The 24,216-nt window shown below is 34.0% G+C and overlaps 1 protein-coding gene across 1 annotated transcript in view; it reads right to left on the reverse strand.

Annotated features, from left to right (window-relative positions):
• Window positions 1-24,216, reverse strand: part of LOC107455141 (FH1/FH2 domain-containing protein 3-like) — a gene marked incomplete at its 3' end in the record, with an annotated part of 229,904 nt that overhangs the window by 173,626 nt on the left and 32,062 nt on the right. The window contains 2 exon segments of the mRNA XM_071180913.1: window positions 4,759-5,050; window positions 18,929-18,994. Coding sequence (XP_071037014.1) covers window positions 4,759-5,050; window positions 18,929-18,994 — 358 coding nt within the window.

Here is a 24,216-nt window from a genome sequence, read left to right on the forward strand (position 1 = left end):
TGTTTATAAAGTCCCGGACCCATTTTGATGTTTAATAACTCATAAAATAATGAAGATAGATTAAAATTAATAACATCAATGGTTAGATAGACTCAAAAAGTTTCATGACCCTTGTCAATGAACTTCCACGTGTGCCCCCTTCGTCGCACGGAGAATATCAAGTCGATAACTTGTCGGCATCCACAGAGGCTATTGCGGTTGTAATTCTGTAATTCTTAATATCCGCTCGAATAAAACATCACATAGAAAAGTACTGCATAGAACAAACACATCAAAAGTAAACATAACATTGCAATAGTTGCCAAAAACAAAAGAGAGAAAAATGAAATTAATAAGCAGACGATATTTAGACTGGAAAATGAAATCATCTGAAATTAACCACACGCGCAGACGATATTTACAAAAGTAAAGATATTCAAACCTGAAAAGGAAAAAATATATGAGTTATTCCATCAATAAATGCCATAAGTTTGCTTATATCTTCATTATTTTATGAGTTATTAAACATCAAAATGGGTCCGGGAATTTATAAAAATTATTAGCATAGAAATTTTATTTTTTATTTTTCATGAAATTATTACGAAATTGAAGAGCTCAGGTACAAAAAGCAGCTAAATGGCATTTTTAGAAAAATTAAGATTTCTCAGTGAAAGTTCTTATTTTAGTCTCATTCAATGCCTACTATTAGTTCCCTATATCTTGTTCGAATTTTCAATTGTTCATTAAATAGTTTTCATATATCCACTCAAGTTCAAATATATTTTTTTGAACTTGTAGTTTATGACACTTGATGTTAATGCAGTTTTTTTCAAATATTAATTCATTCATTAAATTTATTTAATTAATTTTAGTTTCACAAGAGAGAAAAAATTGTAATTATTCAATAAAAAGTAACTAAAATAAAAATGTTCTTTGTTGACATAAGTAAAAATTGGGTTCAAATTTTTTTTAATTTTTATATTATTTGATTAAATCTATAACATTCATTTATATCTCTAAATCTATTAATTCAGACAAAGCTATTTTTTAGATGGAAGTGACTTGACCGCAAATAAACGACACCAGAAAATCATTTGAGAACGCGCGGGAAAAAAAATGAAAAATTTCAAACAGTAACTTGCATACATTAAAGAGAAATGTATACTTTTTTACGAATCATCAATTAAAAAAGAAAATTCTTAAATAGCTTCAACATAGAATTTTTTTTCTTTGTTTCTGGTATGCATTAATGTGGTATGCATCTGGTATGCATTAATAATACAAGTAATAAATTTCGATACATTTTTTTCTCAAAGCAAAGTCTTGTTGAAATTAAATATTATTTGGTGCTCTTATGACTTTTTCAAAATATTTTTATTGTTACTAGCTGAATACTTCTCTTTTTTTGGTTGTTGTAATAAAACGAAATAATCAATAAATCGATAGTGATCAACATTACGAAATCATACACAAAATAGGAATATATACGCGGTCACAACTAACTTAATATCAGTGTTTTATTTATTGTTATTTGTTGCTTTTTTTGATGATTTTTAGTTATTAGATTAAGCAAAACCTGCTTTTTGAAGTACTTCCTATCAGAATGAAGTTTAATAATGTTTAGTACCATTTGGTATAATTCGAATGGAGATCAACACTGACTAAAATCAACAATTATCTCCAGTACACATCCCATTATGAACTCTGTAAAAAACCTATTATCCTAGTACTTACAGTAGGTATCGAATGTTCAACTCCGTAGCCTTGTCATTTTGAACCCAATCCAGAAGACAAGGGAACTCTTGGATCAAGTATTGGGAGAAATTTGACTTCGTGGAGGACTTTTTGATGGAACTAACCCGCATTTGCCCTACATGGAGAGGAACACCACGAGAACCTCTCACGGTTAGCCCGACTGCAAGGGGACTCCAGCCCATGATCCGTCTACCACTGAGGATAACTTACGTCAGCACTGTGTTCGGTGCAAGCCAGATGCGGAATTCGTATCGACTGGGATGCGAACCCGGTTCGCCTCACTGGAAGGCGAGCACTCTATCCCCTGAGCCATCACTGCTCAATAGTACCTAATAACATAATATCAGTAATACATATTACAGAAATTTTTTTCTTCCTATTTTTCGAATTATTATTTTTAAATTGAAAATGAGAAGGGGGGCTCGCCAATAGTCTTCAAGATGTATGAGCACACTTAAAAGCTTAAGTGTTAAATCCGAAATGGTAAACGTACTTATATAGTTGGCAAAACTAATAACAGAGCCGAGGTGGCTCCGGCGATAGAGCTTGCCAGTGAGGCGAACCGGTTCGAACCCCAGCTATGTCTGGTAGATATGAATTCCGCATTCAGCTTGCACCAACCACAGTGCTGACATATAATATCCTCAGCAGGTAGACGGATCATGCGTTTGAGTCCCTTTTCCGTTAGGCTAACCGTGGGTGGTTTTCGCAATTTTCCTCTCTATGTAACGCAAATGCTGGTTAGTTTCAGCAAAAAGTTCTCCATGAAGACACATTTCTCTTCATACTTGATCAAAAAGTTCCAGTGGCTTCTGGATTGGAATCAAGACTACGGAGTAGTCTACATAAGTAGTCGGATTAATCCAAAAAATTAGATCGGCTGTCCAACAATGGTTATAAAATGAAATAGGTAAAATTATACAGCTTTTTTATAACCTTTCATTTCAGTTTATGTAATAAAAAAAAACAGTTGGTGGACGTAGAATTTAAGTATAATTTTTGCACGTTTCATATACATTTCAATTGTGGATAGGAAGGAGGGATCCCAGAAAAACAAAAAGAAATTCATGAGAGGAAAATTTATTTATTACGTAAATCTTATTATAATGAACATATCCACACTCCAAAAATATAAAATGACGAAGAGAAAGTCCCTTAAAGAGGATGAAGAGAATCAATATCTTAGAATCAAACATTTCCATCAAGAAAGAAATTCAACGGTTGGGATTAAGAGACTGCAGCAACCCTAGTCTGTTAGGGAGCAATTCAAAATTACGAGTGAATGGTTCCCAACGGAGCGCTAGGAGCATGAAAAGAGATCCATTGGGTGGCTTATCGAGAGATAACATGGCCAATTTTATTATTAATACCTAAATAATCAATCAATCAAAATAGTCAATTAATACCAAATTTGAAAATAATTTAGGAGAAAACGAATCTCCAAAAATGACTGAGAATGAGTCCCCTTGCCGTTAGGCCAACCGTGGGAGGTTTTCGTGGTTTTCCCCTTCATGTAACGCAATTGCTGGTCAGTTCCATCAAGAAGTCCTCCACAAAGCAAACATTCTCTCAATACTTGATCCGGGAGTTCCCTTGTCTTCTGGATTGGGTTCAAAATGACAAGGGAACATTTGTAGTCGTAAATCCAAAACTTGGGTTGGCTGTTGAACGATGGTTGTTGTTGTTGACGTATGCCTATTTAGGCAGGATTGTTATTGTTTTCCAGTGGCGCCATCTATGGCCGAGAATTCGACTTCGGCCACACCATACGTCACACCCGTTTTATAGGGCGGACCTATTCATTCATCCACAGATCGTAATTTTTGACCTGAATCACAGAACGATCGATCACCAATCCAGTACCCCCAGAGGTTTTGATTTGTTATGAGAACAGGGAGGACTTTTGCGACTAGACAGATTTAGCGTGCATCAGTCACTTTACTACACGGGGAGTCTTCGACAGGCGGGGTTCGAACCCACGAACTCTCAGGCATGGGCCCAGCTCCCTACCGACCAGGCTATCTCGGCCCTTCAAGGACGGTTATAAAATAAAAATAAAACAAACCATGGACGTGACCATATATGGCAGTGCTTTTACTTTCGTTACTTGTACCGCCGGTACAAGTAAAAAGTACGTACTTTTACTTGTACTTCGTTACTTTTTAAACTTAATACTTTTACTTGTACTTCGTTACTTTTTAAACTTAATACTTTTACTTGTACTTTCGTTACTTTTTAAACTTAATACTTTTACTTGTACTTTCGTTACTTTTTTAGGGAAAAAGTACAAGTATTGTAACGGAAATATCGAATGAAATCGTTACTTTTTTCTAAAACTCGGTAAGCTTTCTAAAAAAAAAGAAATTAAATTTAAAAATAAATGCTTATGTTTTTTTAATTTATAAAATTAATGTGCAATATATATACATTCACAGCTAACTTTGTGTTTAAATACTTTCTGTTTCAACTTATACTGCACATTCAATTATTTTTTACTAGCTCAAAGATCACAAAGCTATCTGAAACCCCGCGTTTGCTTTGCTTATGTTTGTGCTTTTAAAACGCGTTTCTAAAGTGTAAAACAACTTTAAATCAATGGTAATTTAAATAATTAAAAATAATACATTAAAATTAAAATCAATAGATAAAATTTCATTTTCGTGCAAATCCATAAAAGGTTTGATACTAAAATTATATTTGATTTTAAAATTATATTATACGATTATATTATAAAATTATATTATAATATTCTTCCGAATTTAAAAATAAATTAACTTTCAAAATTAAAAATAATTAAATTAATAACAACAATTTTGCAAAAACATTAAAGAACATAAGAATATTATTCAATAAAATTTTTGGTTACTTTGAATTTTCGATTTCCTAGAAATGTACTTTTAAATCGTTACTTTTTTTGTTTAGTACTTGTACTTTTAACTCGTTACTTTTTTTAAAAATACTTGTACTTTTACTCGTTACTTATTAAAAGTAACGTTGCGTGACAAATGAGGAAATAAAACTTACGTAGAAATCCGAACACATCAGTGGCATCATTCCTCCTGTATTCGTACCTCGCTGTTTTTGGATACCTGTACGAAAGATCAGTCCACACCGTATTCCTGGAGGGGCGAACGAAACCCTTGCTCTGCCTTTGAAAATTCGTGGAGGGACGAGTTCTGTCCTCCACATTGTAGCGACTCAGCGATCTGCTGCTGCTGCTGTTGTAGGTGGAGTAAAGATCTTTCTTTTGGTACCATTCCTGCCAAACAGCAGATCTTCGCTGTTCATCTCTTAAATAACCGACTGTTAGAGGAAGCTGAAAATAAGAAGTTCAACCATTAGTCATTTTTAACAGCAGTCGATTCCTAAAACGTATGGCCACTTTTTCATAAAATACAAAATTTATAATTTTTCTTTAAAAGAAACTAAATTTTATTATTTTGCTTACGCGGGACTTTCATTAAACATACTTTTCATTACTTTGCATCAATTTAGATCAAAGGGCCGGGATAGCCGGGTAGGTAGGGCCCATGTCCGAGAGTTCGTGGTTTTGAACCCCACCGGCCGAAGTAAAGTGACTAATGCACGTTAAATCTCTTTTCATGTCTATGGGAACATGGGAACATGGAGGACTATCTATGGGAACATGGAGGACTTTTGCACGTCCTCCATGTTCCCATAACAAATCAATACCTCTGGCGGTACTGATCCAGGAGTTTACTTGTCTTCTGGATAGGTTCGAAATGACAAGGCTACGGAGTTGAACATTAGTAGCATTAGAACAATTGGGTCGGCTGTTCAACGACGGATAGAAAATAAAATGAAATAAATCGCTTTGAGCCTTAGTGGCTCAGGGGATAGAGCGTTTGCCTTCCAATGAGGTGATTCTCCATGTCCTCCATGTTCCCATAACAAATCAATACCTCTGGGGGTACTGGATTGGAGATCGATCGTTCTCTGATTCAGGTCTAAAATGACGATCCGTGGATGAATGAATGGGTCGGCCCTATAAACGGGTGAGACGTATGGCGAGGCAGAAGTCGAATTCTTGGCCATAGATGGCGCCACTGGAAAACAAGAACAATCGCACCCCCTCTGCCTAAACAGGCATACGTCAACAACAACAATTTAGATCAAAATGAGTGAAAAATATTATATTAAACATTTCAATAATGTATGGTTATGAAATGTGGCATGAGACACTGGTGTCCCGTTCTGAGTTAGAGATAAAATGTTTACTGGACATCGGTGTACCAATCTTCGTCCAGGTGAGTAGAAAAAATTTATGTTAAGGATAAGAGAAATAAAACAATTTAATTTCATTACGTGCCGTTTATTTTTCGTTTAATTCCTTAAACAACTGTCCTCGGACAGAAATTTATTTTAAAGAAAGTGCAATTTTTTTAATTTTTGAAACAGTTTTTGCGTTTCTTCCTTACTTCTGTTTAAATGAAAGTCTTTACTAGCTATCACTAGCATTTTTATACTACATCGATATCCGGAATGATTCATACAATTTCAAAGGATCGTTTATTTGCAAGTATACGTCCTCCTTAAAAGGTTCAAACATTCGACGGCTCCTTTGACCATTTAAAAAAAAAAATTCTTAAGAAACTGAAGCGGTAAGATATCGCTTGATTAAAAACTTCATTTGCTTCAAAAATACCGTAAACCGGGGCGAGTCTACCCATCCAGGGGCGAGTCTACCCATTTTAGTTTTATTTAATTTTCACTATTTTAAATTACAAATAAAAATTTTTTTATCGACGGATGACTTAGTTCAGACTCTAAGGAAGATGGCGCTGTAGTAGTTTGATCCGCTTTTATTTATTTGGTGTCTTTTTAACCGACCTGTTCAAACGTCTTTTGAGAGATTTGTATTGAAAATCAGCAAACTTTTAGTTGGTGCTCCGTAAGTATATTATTATTATNAATACATTTTTTTAAACTTTTGGTAGATGACATTTTTTAATACAGTTTTTTTTCAAATAATTAATCCATTTATTAAATTTAAGGAATTAATTTTAGTTTTATTTGAGTGAAAAAAAATTGTAATTATTTAATAAAAAGTAAGTAAAATAAAATTTCTCTTTGTTGTCCTAAGTAGGAATTGGAATTTAAATTTTTTTTATATTACTTGTTTACTACTTATTACTATCAGAACAGATTTCAAATTTTGATGATTTATTGTTTCTTCAATTTAAAATTACTTTTATTTCAAATCAATGCTATTAGGGAATTAGCTAGCCTACGCTACCGTGCGTAAGATTAAAGCAACTGTGCTATAATCGCGTTTATTTTAGACGCTACACATCTTTACGTAATGTTGCCGTGATTTACGCTACAAAGACAAAGCAGGCTGTTTATAGCTGTTAAATGTTGTTGTTGTTTCTAATGCGACCTGCCACACGGACAAGCCTGCTTGATGAAACCGAGCAAATTTAAGGCAGAGTGTGCGTTTCTTGCTTTTCAGTGGCGCCATCTATGGCCAAGAATTCGACCTCTGCCACACCATACGTCGCACCCGTTTATAGAGCGGACCCATTCATTCATCGACTAATGGTAATTTGAACCTGAATCAGAGAACGATCGATTTCCAATCGAGTACCCCCAGAGGTTTTGATTTATTATGGGAACATGGAGGACTCAGAGACGCGACAAATTTAACGTGAGTCACTTTACTACACAGCCGCCGGAGTTCGAAGCCACGAACTCTCGACCCTACCGACCACGCTATACTACATTAAATGTTGTTTTCTGTTTAAGACAACTTTTGAACAAAAAACATGGAGACATGGAATGCGAATTTGAAGAAATGAATCATGAGATCTTACAAAAAAATTTTTTCATTCGACAAAAACTTTTTTATTGGTTTTTGTTTTACATTATGGTTGCCTAATTACACTAGTTCCGTAAGAAACTAGATATATTTTCGCTATTTTAAAATTATATTCATTTTAACTATAGAATTTAGTTAAAAGAAGTTAAGTAATCAATAAAAGTTCAATAATATTTTTTCAAATATTAATAATAAGAATCTTTATCGCTGAACTCATCAGATATTACAATCTACTGAAATTTTTTTTGCTCACAGATCCGCGGTAGGCTAAGGAATCTTGAACCACAGCTTTCAAGACATCTATTGTTAAATGTTTGTCTTGATCTAGTGATCAAAGTTAAAATGATATTCCACTACGTTTTTAACTTACGGATCTTTGCAAAATCTCTTATTTTCATTTACGTAAGCTACGATATTTTATCACTGGCGCATATATATATATATATACTCTAGGAGCACAATTGATTAAAAATTTAATGAGGAATCACATAGGGGGCAGAAATTGACAAAAGGCACGAAATTAAAATGCAAAAAACAGTGTAGGAGGAAATTCAAGTAAAAATCAAACCATAACAGGTAAATCAAAAAGAGATTTAAAGTATATCTTTCCTAACAATAGGCAGCAAAAAGCCATCAGGATTCAGGGAGGTGTCTTGTTACTAAACAAATTTCTTACTATTTTCTCAATTCCCTTTTTATTTTAATGGATTAATATATGTTCCCAATCCTCAACAAGCTGACAGGTACGGCGCAGCTGAGCTACCCTAAAAAACCTGGCCTGATGTTGTCCATGACAGTCATGATTTACGACTACTAATGTTCAAACTCCGTAGTTTGAATCAATTTGAATCCAATCTAAATTGAATCCAATGAATCATTTGATTTTGAATCCAATCTAAAAGACAAGGAAACTCCAGGATCAAGTATTAGGCGAACTTTGCCTTCGTGGAGGACTTTCTGATGGAACTAACCCGCATTCGCGTTACATCGTGAAAACCACGAAAACCTCCTATGGTAGCCTAACGGCAAGGGGACTTTCATCCATGATCCGTCTACCACTGAGGATATTTGACGTCAGCACAGTGGTCGGAGCGAGCCGGGTGCGGAATTCGCATCGACTAGCCATTGCTGGGATTCGAACCCGGTTCACATCATTGGAAAGCAAACCTGAGCCACCCTGGTTCAAATATATAAATTGGAAATATTAGTCGACATGTTTCAAAGTTTCAGAAAAAGGCGCCTTCTTTTAAGACTTGTAATGCGTGAAAGTCTCTCATTTCACTGGCCCGGCATGTTTTGTAAATAAGCGCCTGTTTTTGAGAGCTTAAAATATTTCCAATTTCTACATTTTTGAAGTGAATGAAGTTTTTAATCAAGTAATAACGGGATTCTATTTCCCAAATTTCGGCTGTTCTTTATATTTTGGGGGTCAGGAATCGTAATCTGTCTGATAAAAAGTACAGTTATTCAAAGATAGTGCGTTTCTGTGTCTGATTAAGTTAACTTAAAATATTGTCTGCACTAATTAATAAGCATATGTTGAGTAACTACCAATACGATTATTAAACATCGATTCACTAGTATATAAGGCATACTAACTCGATTCAATCTTGCGGGTTACCTTCTGAATAGATTGACATACATCTATTTCTACTCTCCCCATTTGAGGTCACCCCCTCTAAACAATACGTGAAGATCCCATCATTAGATCAAAAGTTATTCAGGTATGTTCTATTTTGTTTACAGCTCACTGTACAAATAATATAAATATCGTGGTATATCGTGACATATTAATATTTCCTTATTGTGCATCGTGATATTAAAGTTCCGATCTAGCCCATCCTATGAGTAAGAACCCATTAATTCAAAAGTCAATATTGAATCGAAATGAAAGCAAAAATGTAATTTAAAGTTCTTCGTCTGATTCGCATTTTCTATTATTCTATTACCTACCAGTAAAAAGAAACGATCGCTTAGAGCAGTGATTCTCAATATTTTTTTTGTTTCGGCACACTTTTAACGATTTCGAAATGTGACGGCACACAATGAAAAAAAAATTAGGTTAAAAGTTGTTTAATTACCTATTTTACACTGTGTTAAATAGTTTGTGATAATAATTTTGAATGTGAAATAAAATAATATGTACTACAAAAGCACGTTTATTAAGGGATTCATTATTTCTTTCGACTTATTTTTCATTTCCAATGTTTGGCGGCACATTTTAAGAATTTGGCGGCACAGTGGTTGAGAATCACTGGTTTAGAGTTTGTTGTTAGGTTCAGGATTAAAATGAGAAAGTTTTGAAATGGGTGACAAGACGAAGTTAAATCTGTTTTTGAACTTTTTACTTCTCAGTAGAAATTCATAGGTTAAAATTATTCTTTTTCTTTACAAAAAATCAAATTCACGGCCATAAAATTCTTGAAAAGGGAAACATTTATGTGATGTTAATTCACATTAAACGATGGGTTATGAGGTCGGAAAACGGGGCCATGTTAATAGTAAGGATCTATTACTATGAACATCTATTGGTTCATCTATTGACATTATTCACACTCTCCCAATATATCTTGTTCAAATTTTCAGTCGTTCATAAACTACTTTTTATTCAAGTTCAAATACATTTTTTTAAACTTTTGGTAGATGACATTTTTTAATACAGTTTTTTTTCAAATAATTAATCCATTTATTAAATTTAAGGAATTAATTTTAGTTTTATTTGAGTGAAAAAAAATTGTAATTATTTAATAAAAAGTAAGTAAAATAAAATTTCTCTTTGTTGTCCTAAGTAGGAATTGGAATTTAAATTTTTTTTATATTACTTGTTTACTACTTATTACTATCAGAACAGATTTCAAATTTTGATGATTTATTGTTTCTTCAATTTAAAATTACTTTTATTTCAAATCAATGCTATTAGGGAATTAGCTAGCCTACGCTACCGTGCGTAAGATTAAAGCAACTGTGCTATAATCGCGTTTATTTTAGACGCTACACATCTTTACGTAATGTTGCCGTGATTTACGCTACAAAGACAAAGCAGGCTGTTTATAGCTGTTAAATGTTGTTGTTGTTTCTAATGCGACCTGCCACACGGACAAGCCTGCTTGATGAAACCGAGCAAATTTAAGGCAGAGTGTGCGTTTCTTGCTTTTCAGTGGCGCCATCTATGGCCAAGAATTCGACCTCTGCCACACCATACGTCGCACCCGTTTATAGAGCGGACCCATTCATTCATCGACTAATGGTAATTTGAACCTGAATCAGAGAACGATCGATTTCCAATCGAGTACCCCCAGAGGTTTTGATTTATTATGGGAACATGGAGGACTCAGAGACGCGACAAATTTAACGTGAGTCACTTTACTACACAGCCGCCGGAGTTCGAAGCCACGAACTCTCGACCCTACCGACCACGCTATACTACATTAAATGTTGTTTTCTGTTTAAGACAACTTTTGAACAAAAAACATGGAGACATGGAATGCGAATTTGAAGAAATGAATCATGAGATCTTACAAAAAAATTTTTTCATTCGACAAAAACTTTTTTATTGGTTTTTGTTTTACATTATGGTTGCCTAATTACACTAGTTCCGTAAGAAACTAGATATATTTTCGCTATTTTAAAATTATATTCATTTTAACTATAGAATTTAGTTAAAAGAAGTTAAGTAATCAATAAAAGTTCAATAATATTTTTTCAAATATTAATAATAAGAATCTTTATCGCTGAACTCATCAGATATTACAATCTACTGAAATTTTTTTTGCTCACAGATCCGCGGTAGGCTAAGGAATCTTGAACCACAGCTTTCAAGACATCTATTGTTAAATGTTTGTCTTGATCTAGTGATCAAAGTTAAAATGATATTCCACTACGTTTTTAACTTACGGATCTTTGCAAAATCTCTTATTTTCATTTACGTAAGCTACGATATTTTATCACTGGCGCATCTCAATTATTTTTACTATAGTTTTATTATAGTTTTACGCCTAACGTAAATTTGCGAAATCTCCCTATTAAATAAAATTAACAACTTTTCTAAAAAAAACTAGGATTGTTAATGAATTTTCTGCCAAATATTTGCAATTCACTGAACTCGTACTATTTGCCTTTATTTCATTTAGTTTATTCAATTCCTATTATTAGTTCACACTCTGCCTCGTTCAAATTTTCAAACGTTCATAAAATACTTTTTATTCATCCACTCAACTTCAAATAACATTTTGTTTTAAACTTGTAGTGGATGATACTCGACGTTAATACAATTCATTCTTTAAATAGGGATGAGAGAAAAACGAAATGCAATTTTCAGATGGGTTAAGTGTTTGTCATTGTTTTAAACATATATATAATTCTTTTACGTGGCTTCCAAATTTTGGCTGTATTTCTTTTCCGCCGGTGGCAACGTCTGCTTTGTTTTGTTCACGTTACTACTTCTCTTACACGGCGAATCGACCCATGATTGCCGCTAAAAATGTCACAAGCCAAATCTAGCTGAGGTGGCTCAACATATAGCGCTTTTAAAAACGGAAACTGAAATAACCAGAGAGCATCCGCTGCGGCTATCTCATACTATAAAGCTAGACAGAAGTGAGTAGTTTTTGTCGATAGATCTCTATTTAAGTATTTTGTCGAAAGGGCTTTTTTTCACGAATTTATATATTACGAATTTATTTTACGATTTTTGATTTATATCACGAATTATACTATAGCACATTTCTAATAGGTTTAATGAATTACATGTCATTTATTAGAATTCAAATTTATTTTAATGACTTAATATTTACTAAAAAGAGGTAATTTTTTTTTAAAAAAAAAGTTTTTATATGGATGTGGGGATAGTAGTTATCGACAATGTCAACCTTCATCTATGAAAAGGTACCCCTTCAAAGAATCGAGTTAACATGTCTTAAAAACTAGTGAATTGGAATTGTATTTTTGTAGTGGTAGATACACTACAGTACTCCCCCACCAGAATTATACCTGTGATAGAATTCGATGAACGAATACCACTAATTGATTCATTGCTGTTTTTGTGAGATGCCGGGAGAGCTGCATTAAGATCACCGTTCTCTTGCTGATAGTGAGAGCTGTATTAAGTTCACGGTCGTGGGTGCTCCTGTGTTGCCTTTAGCAGTCGAGTGAATACGGTGTACATTGTGTGTGATCGTGACTGAGTAGCAACAGCGTGAGGAGGACAATGTCGCAGTCACGAGTAGCAAGTCAACTGTTCAATGTGGACCATCTATGGAAGTAGGCGTGTTCAAATCGTAGTGGGCGTTTCTGACAAAGTCGTGTTCACGTCTCGTCCGAAGGTCACCAATTGTATATGTTTCGGTGATGGGAATGTATTTTTGTAGTGGTAGATACACTACAATGGATTTGAATGATTGTTTTGAATTCTTAGAGTTTTGTGCATATGCAATGTACCTAAGTTAGTAGCGAGCGAAGCAAGCTTGGCTTGCGAAGCAAACCATATAAGATTGCGTAACAATTTTCAGGGGTTGGCGAGCGTTAGCGAGCAGGGGGCGCAGCCCACTAGTTTTAAAATTAACATCAGTGTTGTTGTTGTTGTTGTAGTTCATTTACGTCTCACTAGAGCTGCACAATGGGCTATGGGCGACTGTCTGGGAAACATCCCTGAGGATGATCCGAGGACATGCCATCACGATTTTGATCCTCTGCAGAGGGGATGGCTCCCCTGCTTTGGTAGCCCGACGACCTGCAAAATCAAGCATTTTACGGTAGAACAGTTCAACGAGGACCCATACAGCACACCCTCGATCCCTACACAGACTGATCCAAGTGGTCACCCACCCGCACACTGACCGCAGCCAGTGATACTTGACTTCTGTGATCTGCAGGGAACCGTGTCTTGACGAACAGTCCACTGCGGGATATCTAGAAATTAACAAAAATGATTTCTATTTAAACTTTTCATTTCTCACTTTTAGTTCTATTTGAAGTTTATCACGCACATTTAACTATTTAATTATTTTATATTCGATGTGTCAGATGCATTCAATAAAGAACATGACGTGGTATGACGTGTGGTCCACGTCATCCAATTTATACTTTTTATTGTTGTCTGATACCACGCCCCCTTTTTTCTTCTCAATTCCTGCAATTAGTTCCTCTCTCTCTCTCTCTCTCTTGTTCAAAATACTCAATCTTTCATAAAATACATTTTTTTAAACTTTTAGTGGATTGATGTCAATACAGTTTTCTTTTTTTAAAATATTAATTCATTCATTACATTTAATGAATTATTTTTAACTTGATATGAGAGAAAAAGTTTTAATTATTGAATAAAAAGTAACTAAAATAAAATAAAAAATTGTGTTGACTAAAGTAGAAACTGACTTTAAAATTGTTTTTATTATATATTATTTGTATATTATCCGTACTCATCATCATACAGAATATGAAGTTTAATTAGAATGAGTGGATGTGTGAGTTTACATCTAAGGAAAGAACAAAAAGAAGAAAAGAATGAGAGAGTTCAGGAGGTTCACTTTAACCTTGAGTAATCGTAAAAGATGCTAAATTTAACCCGTTTGTTTTGCTTTCTTTCGCAACTCACGTGGGAAAAAAGAGGAATATAAAGACATCCCATTGTTTAGCATTGGCTTCCGGATCGGTATTAGTTGCCGCCGATACACTCTTGAGTATTTATCCATAAAGATCATTATTCACCTATGGAAGACCCAGGGCCTGATTATTGCCTAGGCCTAGGGTCCACACTTTCTGGGGGGGGGGCTCAAAAATTAATAAAAAGTTCACAATATTACTTTCTTTAAAAAAAAAACAGTTTTTCTCAAAAAAGGCATTTTTTATTTCAATTTTTCTTTATACTGTGATAAACGAAACTCGTTTAAATATTGCACTAATCAAATTCGAAAGTACAGCTGAATTTTAATGAGTGCAATGTTTATTCCAACAGCTTGAGCAAATGCAACTAGAATGCTTATTCGCAATAAATGATTAGTGTCAACATGAACTAAAAGCTTATTCTTAACAAATATGTAAAGCTGTAGATGGGGAAGACTACAATCTTTAAAATAATTCAGCTAATCAGTGACTTTTAGCAAAAATCACTGATTTCAATTGTTTGCGGTCACCAAACTTTTCTTTTTATTTTCATACAACATTGTTTTGTTGTTTTATATTTTGCTTTAATATTTCGATGCGCGAACTTTATCTTTGAAAAATTATTTCCAATTGTCTGCTTTCAAAATTTTTTTGAATGTTTCTCTTGAATCATACATGCAATTTAATAGATTTTTTTTATTGTTAGGACTACTCATCAGAAATTTAATTTCAAAATAGTTTGTTAGGGGCCCAGAAAATTTTTGTAAAATTCAGCTCTGTTCACAAATACAGTGAAAGCTCGATATAACGAATATGGATATAACGCGAAATCACTATGACAACATAATTCAAGCTCCATATCAAAATGCTAACATTAAAGATGGAAAAAAACTAGCCTGTCGCTATGTCGATAAAAATATTCTTAGAAATACATTTTTTTTATTTATTTATTTACATATATATATTTTTGCTGTTTAAGTGAGCAATAAACATACAAAAAAAATTTTAGACAAAAAAAAGGTTAACATACAAGAAAAAGTTTAAATAGAAATCATTTTTGTAATTTCTAGATATCCCGCAGTGGACTGATTGTTAAGACACCGTTCCCAGCAGATCACCGAAGTCAAGCATCACTAACTGCCGTTAGCGTGCAGGTGGGTGGCCACTTGGATCAGTCTGCGTAGGGACCGAGGGTGAGCGATATGGGTCCTCGTTAAACTGTTCTACCATAAAGCGCTCGACTTCGCATGCAGGTCTTCAGTCTACCGAAGCGGGGGTGCCATCCCCTCTGCAGAGGATCAAAAGTGTGATGGTATGTCTTCGTTTCATCCTCAGGGGATGCTTCTTAGACCGTGCCCATAGCCCATTGTGCAGCTCTAGTGAGACGTAAATGAACTACTAGTTCTAGGTATCTGTTTGTATTTCTGGTGCTTTGAAGTCCTCACTTTAAACGAGTCGCCTAGCTTAACGTTCGTAATGTGATCATACAGTTTCATCGGCTCTGTTATTTCGCAACAATGATGAACTAGACGGTAACCTTGTGTGTTTTAATCCAGTCGATTCTTTTGATCCAGTTGCGGAGTTCTAAATTGTTAAAAGGTTACTTAGTTTCAAATGAACGTTGCTTATCCTCTTTATCTGACATATGTCAGATAAGCTCCTGGACCACACTGAACGCGAGAAAATCCGCAACAAAAAGAGGATTAGATGTAAGATTAGCTTAGAAAGGCAAACCACAATATGTTCCGGCGAAGATGCTTGAACACAGCATTTTTTTGCAAGTTTTCTGCCTCCCTGAGAATTTACGCACTAAAGATGGCCACTTACAAATCTGGCCAAAGGTGTCTAGGTTCCTCGGTCGCATTTTATGTCCAGACGGATGTAGATTTTATTTAATTTCTTTATCAGAATTTTATAGAGACTGATTGTGATCGGTCTGTCTCGTTAATTTAAAAAGTATCGAAAACAAATAATTATTCTAAATTCTATCAATTGAATTAGAATAAAATTATAAAGATTGGAGGATTAGCAAGGCAACTTGTATCAAATGTTTCAAATTTCAACTAGAAAAACGACAGTTGCTGCTTAAGATTGATATTTCATAAAAAATTACTAGCGTTTTGTAACAGAGTTTAGAAAAAATAATGAATTAGTATGAACGTTTTTTTTTAAAAAAAATAAGTGTCAACAATATAAATCAAATGACCGGAATATTTCCTTATCGAGACACATTGCCAAATGGATGCAAAAAAAAAAAAACAAAAAAAAAAAGAAATGAAAAAAAGAAAGAAATCCTTATTTCACTCGAAAAACTTGGTGCGTAGGGGGGAGTATGGCTACGAGTCAGACCCTCGACCTCGTTCCCTCCGAATTACAAACGGACCTACTGTGGCCGGGATAGCCTGATTGGCAGGACGTTGGACTCGCGTTCGAGAGAACGGGAGTTCAAATCCAGTCGGCAGAAGCATCCTCGCGTATTAGATGGTGACTGGTGCACGCTAAATCTGTCGGGGTCACAAACTACTCCAAGTTCTAATAACAACGCAATACCTCTGGGAGTACTGATCCAGGAGTTCCCTCGTCTTCAGGATTGCGTTCAAAAATACAAGGCTACGGAGTTAAACATCGTTAGTCGTAAACTCAAATTCGGGTTAGCTGTTCAACTGCAGTTACAAAATACAAGAAGAAAAAAATGGGTGCCCTTTCAAATAAAGGAAGGAAAAAGCAGCATTTTCGGCACATTTTTCACTTTCCTGTTACCGAAAATGTAAAAATGCTTGAGAAAGAAGAAAAATTATACTATGTGGTATGGAGATGACAGTACGCTAATGCCAAATTTTGATTCGACAAGATTAAGATATATGAAGATGTACTACGTCACTTTTTAGATTGATGAAAACACAATAAAGGCATCCATTGAATAACAACTCGTGATATCGCTGACAGATTAAATTTGTCGAGAGGTCATTCGACATTTAACAATTATTCTCAATTCTATTATTTATCTCTCTATTATAATTCTTATATAATTAGATGTATTCTCAATGCTCGACACATGAAAAGAAATTTATGCCGTCGCACAAGAGGTCATGCAATTTACAGATAAAATGGCGAATGAACAATACAAAATTCAATAAAATATTCATTCACTACAAGAAAATCGTACTGTTCTCACTATTTCATATTGTACTGATATTGTACTTCATATTGTACTCATATTGTACTGATATATTTTGCTTTGGATATATTAATACAATATTAGAAAGCACTTCTTTGCGGATAAATTGTGTGAGCTGATGACGATATTATATCTTTTTGTTATTTTTTCCCCGACTTTTTAATTATTTTTATTTTTAATTTTTAATAAATTTTTAAATATTTTTTTAAAAATATTTTATTTATGAATAATTTATCTTCACTTTCAAAAAATTATGTATTTTTTCTATGTTGTTTATAATTTTTTTAACTTACAGTCCCTGGCCATATTATTAGGCGCACTATAAGATTCTACGTAAAATTATAATTATCGTTTGATACTCTACAGCATTATTGTTTTGAAACCGGTTTAAACTTGTTTGTGTTCGTGTGTCAATGGATTAACATTGTATAATGCAAATACGTTAAAAATAAATACTAATAGGAAGTGTATAAAAAAATCATCTGAATAGAAACCTATTACACGCATGTTTAAATATAAAAGCGTTGCATATAATTTCGTGTAACAAATGCAATTATAAGAACACTGCAGTGCTTCTCATCATCGGGTCTCATTATTATAGTATACTAATATACTACCTGATATAATAAATATTCTATATTTATATAATATATCGTCTGATTTATCCAATCCTCAAATTTATATAATATATCGTCTGATTTATCCAATCCTCAAATTTATATAATATTTCGTTTTATTTAACCCATTGATACACGAATTGATAAACAAGTGCAAATCCGTTTCAGTCGCGTAAAAACTATAAAGCTGTATAGAGTATCACCAGATAATTAATGTTTTACATAGAATCTTAGAGTGCGTCTCATCATTTGGCCAGGGACGGTATTTCATGGACTTTAAGTATTTGCAGCTTAAGCGCAGTTAATGAAACTTATTATTTTTCTTAATTTTCTTCCCTTTTCTTTAATTCTTTTTAGTCTTTATTGTAATTTTTATATCTATCTATCTATGTAAATATCTTAGATAGATAGATATACACCGAAGAGCCATTACATTATGACCACCCTCCATCTATAACAATGGGCTCGCCCTGGTTTTCATGGTTTCTCGCCCAGGAGCAATGTCTTCATGGAGCACATTAGGACCCACAATCCTCATAGAACAATCCCTGACGTCTGTAAGCTACTTGAACATAGTTCACCCATTCATGGCAACAGTTTTTCCTGCGGGGGATGGTGTTCACCAACAGGATAATGCACCGTGTCGTAAGGGTCGAATCGTCGAGGAACATTCCAGTGACTTTCAAGTCATGTCTTGGCCCCCAAATTCACCTGACCTTAATCCAATAGAGCATTTGCGATCCTACTCGGAAAACCAAATTCGTGCTGCCACGATAGGGAATTGCAGGACCAGTTGGTGAGCGCTTGGAACCAGATACCTCAGACTAACTATCAGCACCTTGTGGAATCAATGCCACGGCGGATGCTGACAGTTTTGAGAGCTAAAGGTGGTCCTACATGTTATTAGCAGGGGTGGTCATAATGTAATGGCTCTTCGATATATATATATATATATTTACTCACCGTGGATTGTTTCTTCGAATAGATACTGAAGGGTTTTGTGGACGTTCTCGTTGGCCGATGCGTCCCCTATAAAAATTGAAATAACAATCAATAAAGTAATACATTCAACTCTTTTAGATTCAAAATTTATAACGCTTCCAAAGAAAACGTTGTTTTATTTGTTTAGACGTTAAAAACGTTCGTTTAGATATTAATAATTAATAACTATTATCATATAGTATAATTATCATATAGTATAATTATCATATAATATAATTATCATATAATACAATTCATTTAGATATTAATAATTAATAGTTTTTGGTTTTCATCAGTTTAAGGACGGACCCCACCCAGAATATTTCAAAAATTCGAAAAAAATTTTAATTGCATTTTTCGAATCTTTGTACCCTTCCTAATGTCTGTCTAAAACGATTTCTCGTTACCTAACTTCATTTGGAAGTTATACCGGAAAATCGAGAGTCGTCGCTAAGCATGTAGAAAGATCCGTTCGGTCGGATTAGGAGGGGCGACATTCTTTTTGTGTCTCATCCATTCTGTTGACGGAGAAGATATATGGACCTGGAATTTCAGAATAAAGGTTAGTCATTGCTAATTTAATAATTTACTGGATTGAACATAAGTCAAAACTTTAAACGCGTTTTTCTCAAAACGCTGGTTTTTGACCTGGCCTAACGTATTTCTCATGATCTATACAACGAAATAAGCTGTTCTTTATTTTAAATTACGTAAAAATATATTCCTTAGAAAGTAGCATAGGATTTTTTTGATATTTTTATATTTCGATTTTATATTAGCATTCTAATGAATATTTTTTTAATGAAAAACTTAACTTTTTTTTAAAGTTGCCGCCATTTTGGTAATTTTGCGAATATCAAAAAACAGCTAGGCTACTTCTTAGATAATGTCTTTACTTTTCAGAAAATCTAAACAATATCGTTTTCCTATGTTTCAGGACTTCTAAATCCATGAGGCCAGTGAGGTGCTACTTTTGGATGACCAGCCACACACGGAGCTGACACCAACTTATTTTTTATTATTTGGTAAAAGAAATTTTTTAAATTGACTTAAATTGTAGCTAAATAACAAAAAAAAAATCAAGGAATCTCTGCATTGTCTCTATTACTTAAAAGAATTCAAGAAAAACTTTAATATTTTTCCACCTCAGGGTGGTGTCCCCCCTTAAAATCAACAATAGTCATAAAGATATCGTTTTCCTATTCATTTTATTCTCGATCATGTTTCATGTTCTCCCCGATAGAGGGCAGTATTTGACTATTTGATGAGGTCGTTTTAACTTTTGGTAAAAGAACTTCTGCTGATGTTAACTAAATTGCGCAAATCCACATCTCAATGATCAGGTAATTGCATATCAATATTGGATAATTTACCAAGAGGATAATTTTTTTGCATATCTTCATCTGATATTTTAGAACACGAAAAATACATTTTTTCCACAAAAATACAGCACAAGAATTAATTCAGAAAAACTGAGTATGCCTATTATATATGTTAACGGCAAAGTATGAAACGCTGGCATTCTATAGAATGCCTGTATATAATGCCGGAAGATTTTTGGCAAGGTATGAAATATGAGAAGTATTACATACTTTCCCTAAGCATTGTATATAATACCTAGGTATTCTATAGAATGACAAATGCTATTTAGGCAAAGTATGAAAAAAACGTCCTGATGAGGATATTATGTAAATGATGGGCATTTCTCAAAACAAAAAAAATAATTATTCCGAAAAAATAAAGAGAGTGCCATTAAAAAAAGTTTATTCAAAATGCGTAAAGAAAAATGAAAGTTGTATAAAACATAATTTATGCCTTTCTTATTAAGGGAAACAAAATTTTCATATAAAAAATAAGACATTAACCTGCTTGTTGCAACATTTCATTACATTATAAAGCACATCGGAGATGTATTTTATACTTCGCCTGTTTCTCATTTGGCATTCTATAGAATGCCTAGGAAATGTGTGAAATATAAATAGTTCCATACATTGCCGGCTAGTTTTAAGCATTATATACAATGCCTAGGCATTCTATAGAATGCCGGATTTCAAACTTAGTCGGTAACATATCGCTCATTTGGTGAAACAATGACGTCACTGGTAATTACTTTAATTATCAGTGACTTCATTGTTTCACCAAGTGAGCGATATACAAACAAACCCAGGACGTCAAAAAAAAGAAATAGCCACGTCAATGCTATGACGTCAGAAGAGGACCTTTATACTTCCGGTAGGGTTTGTTTGCTTTTTTAGGATAGAAGATGAATAAAATATTTTTGTATGCCTATTTTAATAGAGAGTGCCTGTTTCACCAATCTGTTTATAATTATGTACCAATTGTCTATAATTATAAATTATTCACCAATCTGTTTACAATTATAACTAGTTAAAAAAAATTCTAACACTCGGAATCTATGTGACCTTTTCACGGAACCCTAGTGATCCACGGAACACCATTTGGGACCCGCTGCCTCAGGGGCGGATTAAGCGTAGGCGGGGCCCTGGGCCATTAAAATTTTTGGGGTCCTATTAGATTAAATTTTTTTCTCGTATATTTTTTTTAATTCAAATATGAAAGTATTTATATATCTCTTCATTTAAGAGAGCATATTTAAAATAAAAATAAGGAATAATAATAATCATAACATTTTGAAAAAATTTAAAAAATCATTGTTTTTCTTAATTTATTTTCAAAAAATCCATTATAAGGGGCCCCCAAATCATTGGGGGGCCGCAGGCCATGGCCTAGTCTGGCCTAATGGGTAAACCCGCCCTGCGCTGCCTAACAAAACGCTGAAAAAATAACGGGGACAATTTTCACAACTGAATATTAAAAAAAAAAAGTGCAAATACACCTGCTCCTTGAAAAAGCTTTTTTCTTCTTCTTCTTTCAGTTTATTTATTCTTCTCATGAGTTGGAAAGAAAAAAAGCTTTTCTCGACAGTTTTTTCCCCCCCTCTATGACGTAACAATCTCGAAGGGGAGAGGGGGGGGGACGCAGGAGGATGTTATATGAAACGTTAACGCTTACGTGATTTTCAGGAGTCTTCTTAACGAAGTCGGAGAAACTGATGTCTCACAACGAGAAGTCAAAAAAAAAAAAAAAAAAGAGCTTTTGTTTTCATTTCCATTTCGCGATCCCCCCCCGACATCGTCAAAAGCGGGTTGCTGTTCCAAAATGAGGTATTATATCCTGGAAACCTACTTCAAACGGGAAACCAGGACATATTTATTTTAGACATTTGTGCCTTCTTCCCCATTAAGCCTCTCTCACAGTTACAAATAATATTATTATCTGAATGTTGGGAAAAAAAAGCGAGTCATTTTCATCATCACAATGGATGATGTTTCCTACACTAGGGTGCACTGCGAGCTCTTTTACCGCCTACACTTCCGGGTTACATGTTTCCGGAAGCCATTTGACTCGAGTTGTATTTCTTGTACGTGCGTGTACTTGTTACCTGATCTATTATTTGTTTTTAAAAAAAAATCAAAATAAAAAATAATATTTATAGAAACCACGTTTTTGTAGTGAAGAATAATAATTAAAAAAATAAGAATTTGAAAAACGCGGGATGTATGAAATACACAACAGTAATGTTATATTAGTGTGTGTATGTGTGCTCATGAGAATATGCATATCTGTGAATGTGTATGTGGAATATGTTTGTGTATATGCATGTGCATGAGAATGTATATGTGGATGTGTATGAGTAAGAAAATGTGTATATGTAATGTTATGCATTTCATGCGCCCCACGTTTTTCGTTTTTCACATTTTCATTTTTTAATTAAACTCAATTTTTTCATTCACTGTACACAAAATTTTTCAACTGACATGTGACACACATTTGAAATAATCGAATCGACAACAAAAGACAATCGCGAAAATATTAATTTTTCTTCAATTTTACTTTACTTCGTATGTCTTTTTCTCTTCATTTTCATGCATTGTCATCCAATTCTGAACTATGTGCCAAATTTGAAGTCTGTAGCTAGTCGGGAAGTTAGTTGTTTAAAATCGATTACAAAATTCCACCCGAACAGACATACACGAAGACAAGTTAATATAAACGTGGTAAAGAAAAGAATCGTTATGAAGAATTGTCATTTGAAGACGTAATAATCGTCCTTTGAAAAAAAAAAGAATAGTTATTGAACACTTCTTACTTTACCAACAGTATACCAAATTTAAACCTAAATGATAATTTGTAAAACGAACCTAATCTCGAACAATATACTAAAACTAAATGGCGCATGGTTTGCCACAAGAACAAACAGTAATAACCAAGTAAGACGAGACTCAATCGGGACTGCTGAAAGATGGAGCATGTCACCTTTTCTTAGTAATGCATTTATAAAGAACTAAAACAAATTTTCACCTTAAACTCACCAGAATTACTTCATATCACTTCATATTACTTATGAAATACGGCAGATTTGAGCTCAGAAATCATTTATTTCTTTTATTAATAACAAGATTATATATTTTAAAATATAGCCACGTAGATTAAGATGATGCAGCAATCTGTTGTATACTTTCTAACCGGAATTAGAGCAAGTCAAGAGCACGAGATTGTTGTTGTTTACATTTATATTGAAAACGCCATCATATTATTTATAATTTGTGCTAAAAATCATGAGATTGGGATTTTTGTAAAAATTAAAATGCAATTAAAACGAACAAACACTATTTTTCTTAGCGACGTGGTTCGAATCGCATCTTAGTGTCCCCCAGTGGTTTCAAGTTGAAGAACGTTGATGGATTGCATTTTCAATATAAATGTAAACAACAATCTCGAGTTCTTGGCATGCTCTACTTCCGGTTAGAAAGTATACAACTGCCTATTCTGCCAGGCGATATTTTCAAACGGATAATATCGTTTTCAGTAAAAGAAATGAATCATACAATTTCCGAACTCAAATCTGTTGTATTTCGTAAGATATTAATGATATTAAGTCATTCTGATGAGTTAAACTGCAGTAAGCAGCTGTATACTTTCTACCCGGAAGTAGAGTAGGTCAATATAGGTAGAGCAGGACATGGTTGCTAGATTTAAGTAGGTAGGTATTTTATTAACGTCGCGCTGGAGCAGCACAATGGGCTATGAGTGACGATCTGGGAAACATTCCCGAGGATGTTCCGAGGACGTGCGATCGCAATTTCGATCCTCAACAGAGGGCCTGATGACCTGAGCACAAAGTCGAGCACTTTACGGTAGAACGGTTTAACGAGGACCGATACCGTGCACCCTCAGTCCCTACACAA

This window comes from Parasteatoda tepidariorum, chromosome 5 (genome assembly GCF_043381705.1).
Source record: "Parasteatoda tepidariorum isolate YZ-2023 chromosome 5, CAS_Ptep_4.0, whole genome shotgun sequence".
NCBI classification, from domain to species: domain Eukaryota; kingdom Metazoa; phylum Arthropoda; class Arachnida; order Araneae; family Theridiidae; genus Parasteatoda; species Parasteatoda tepidariorum.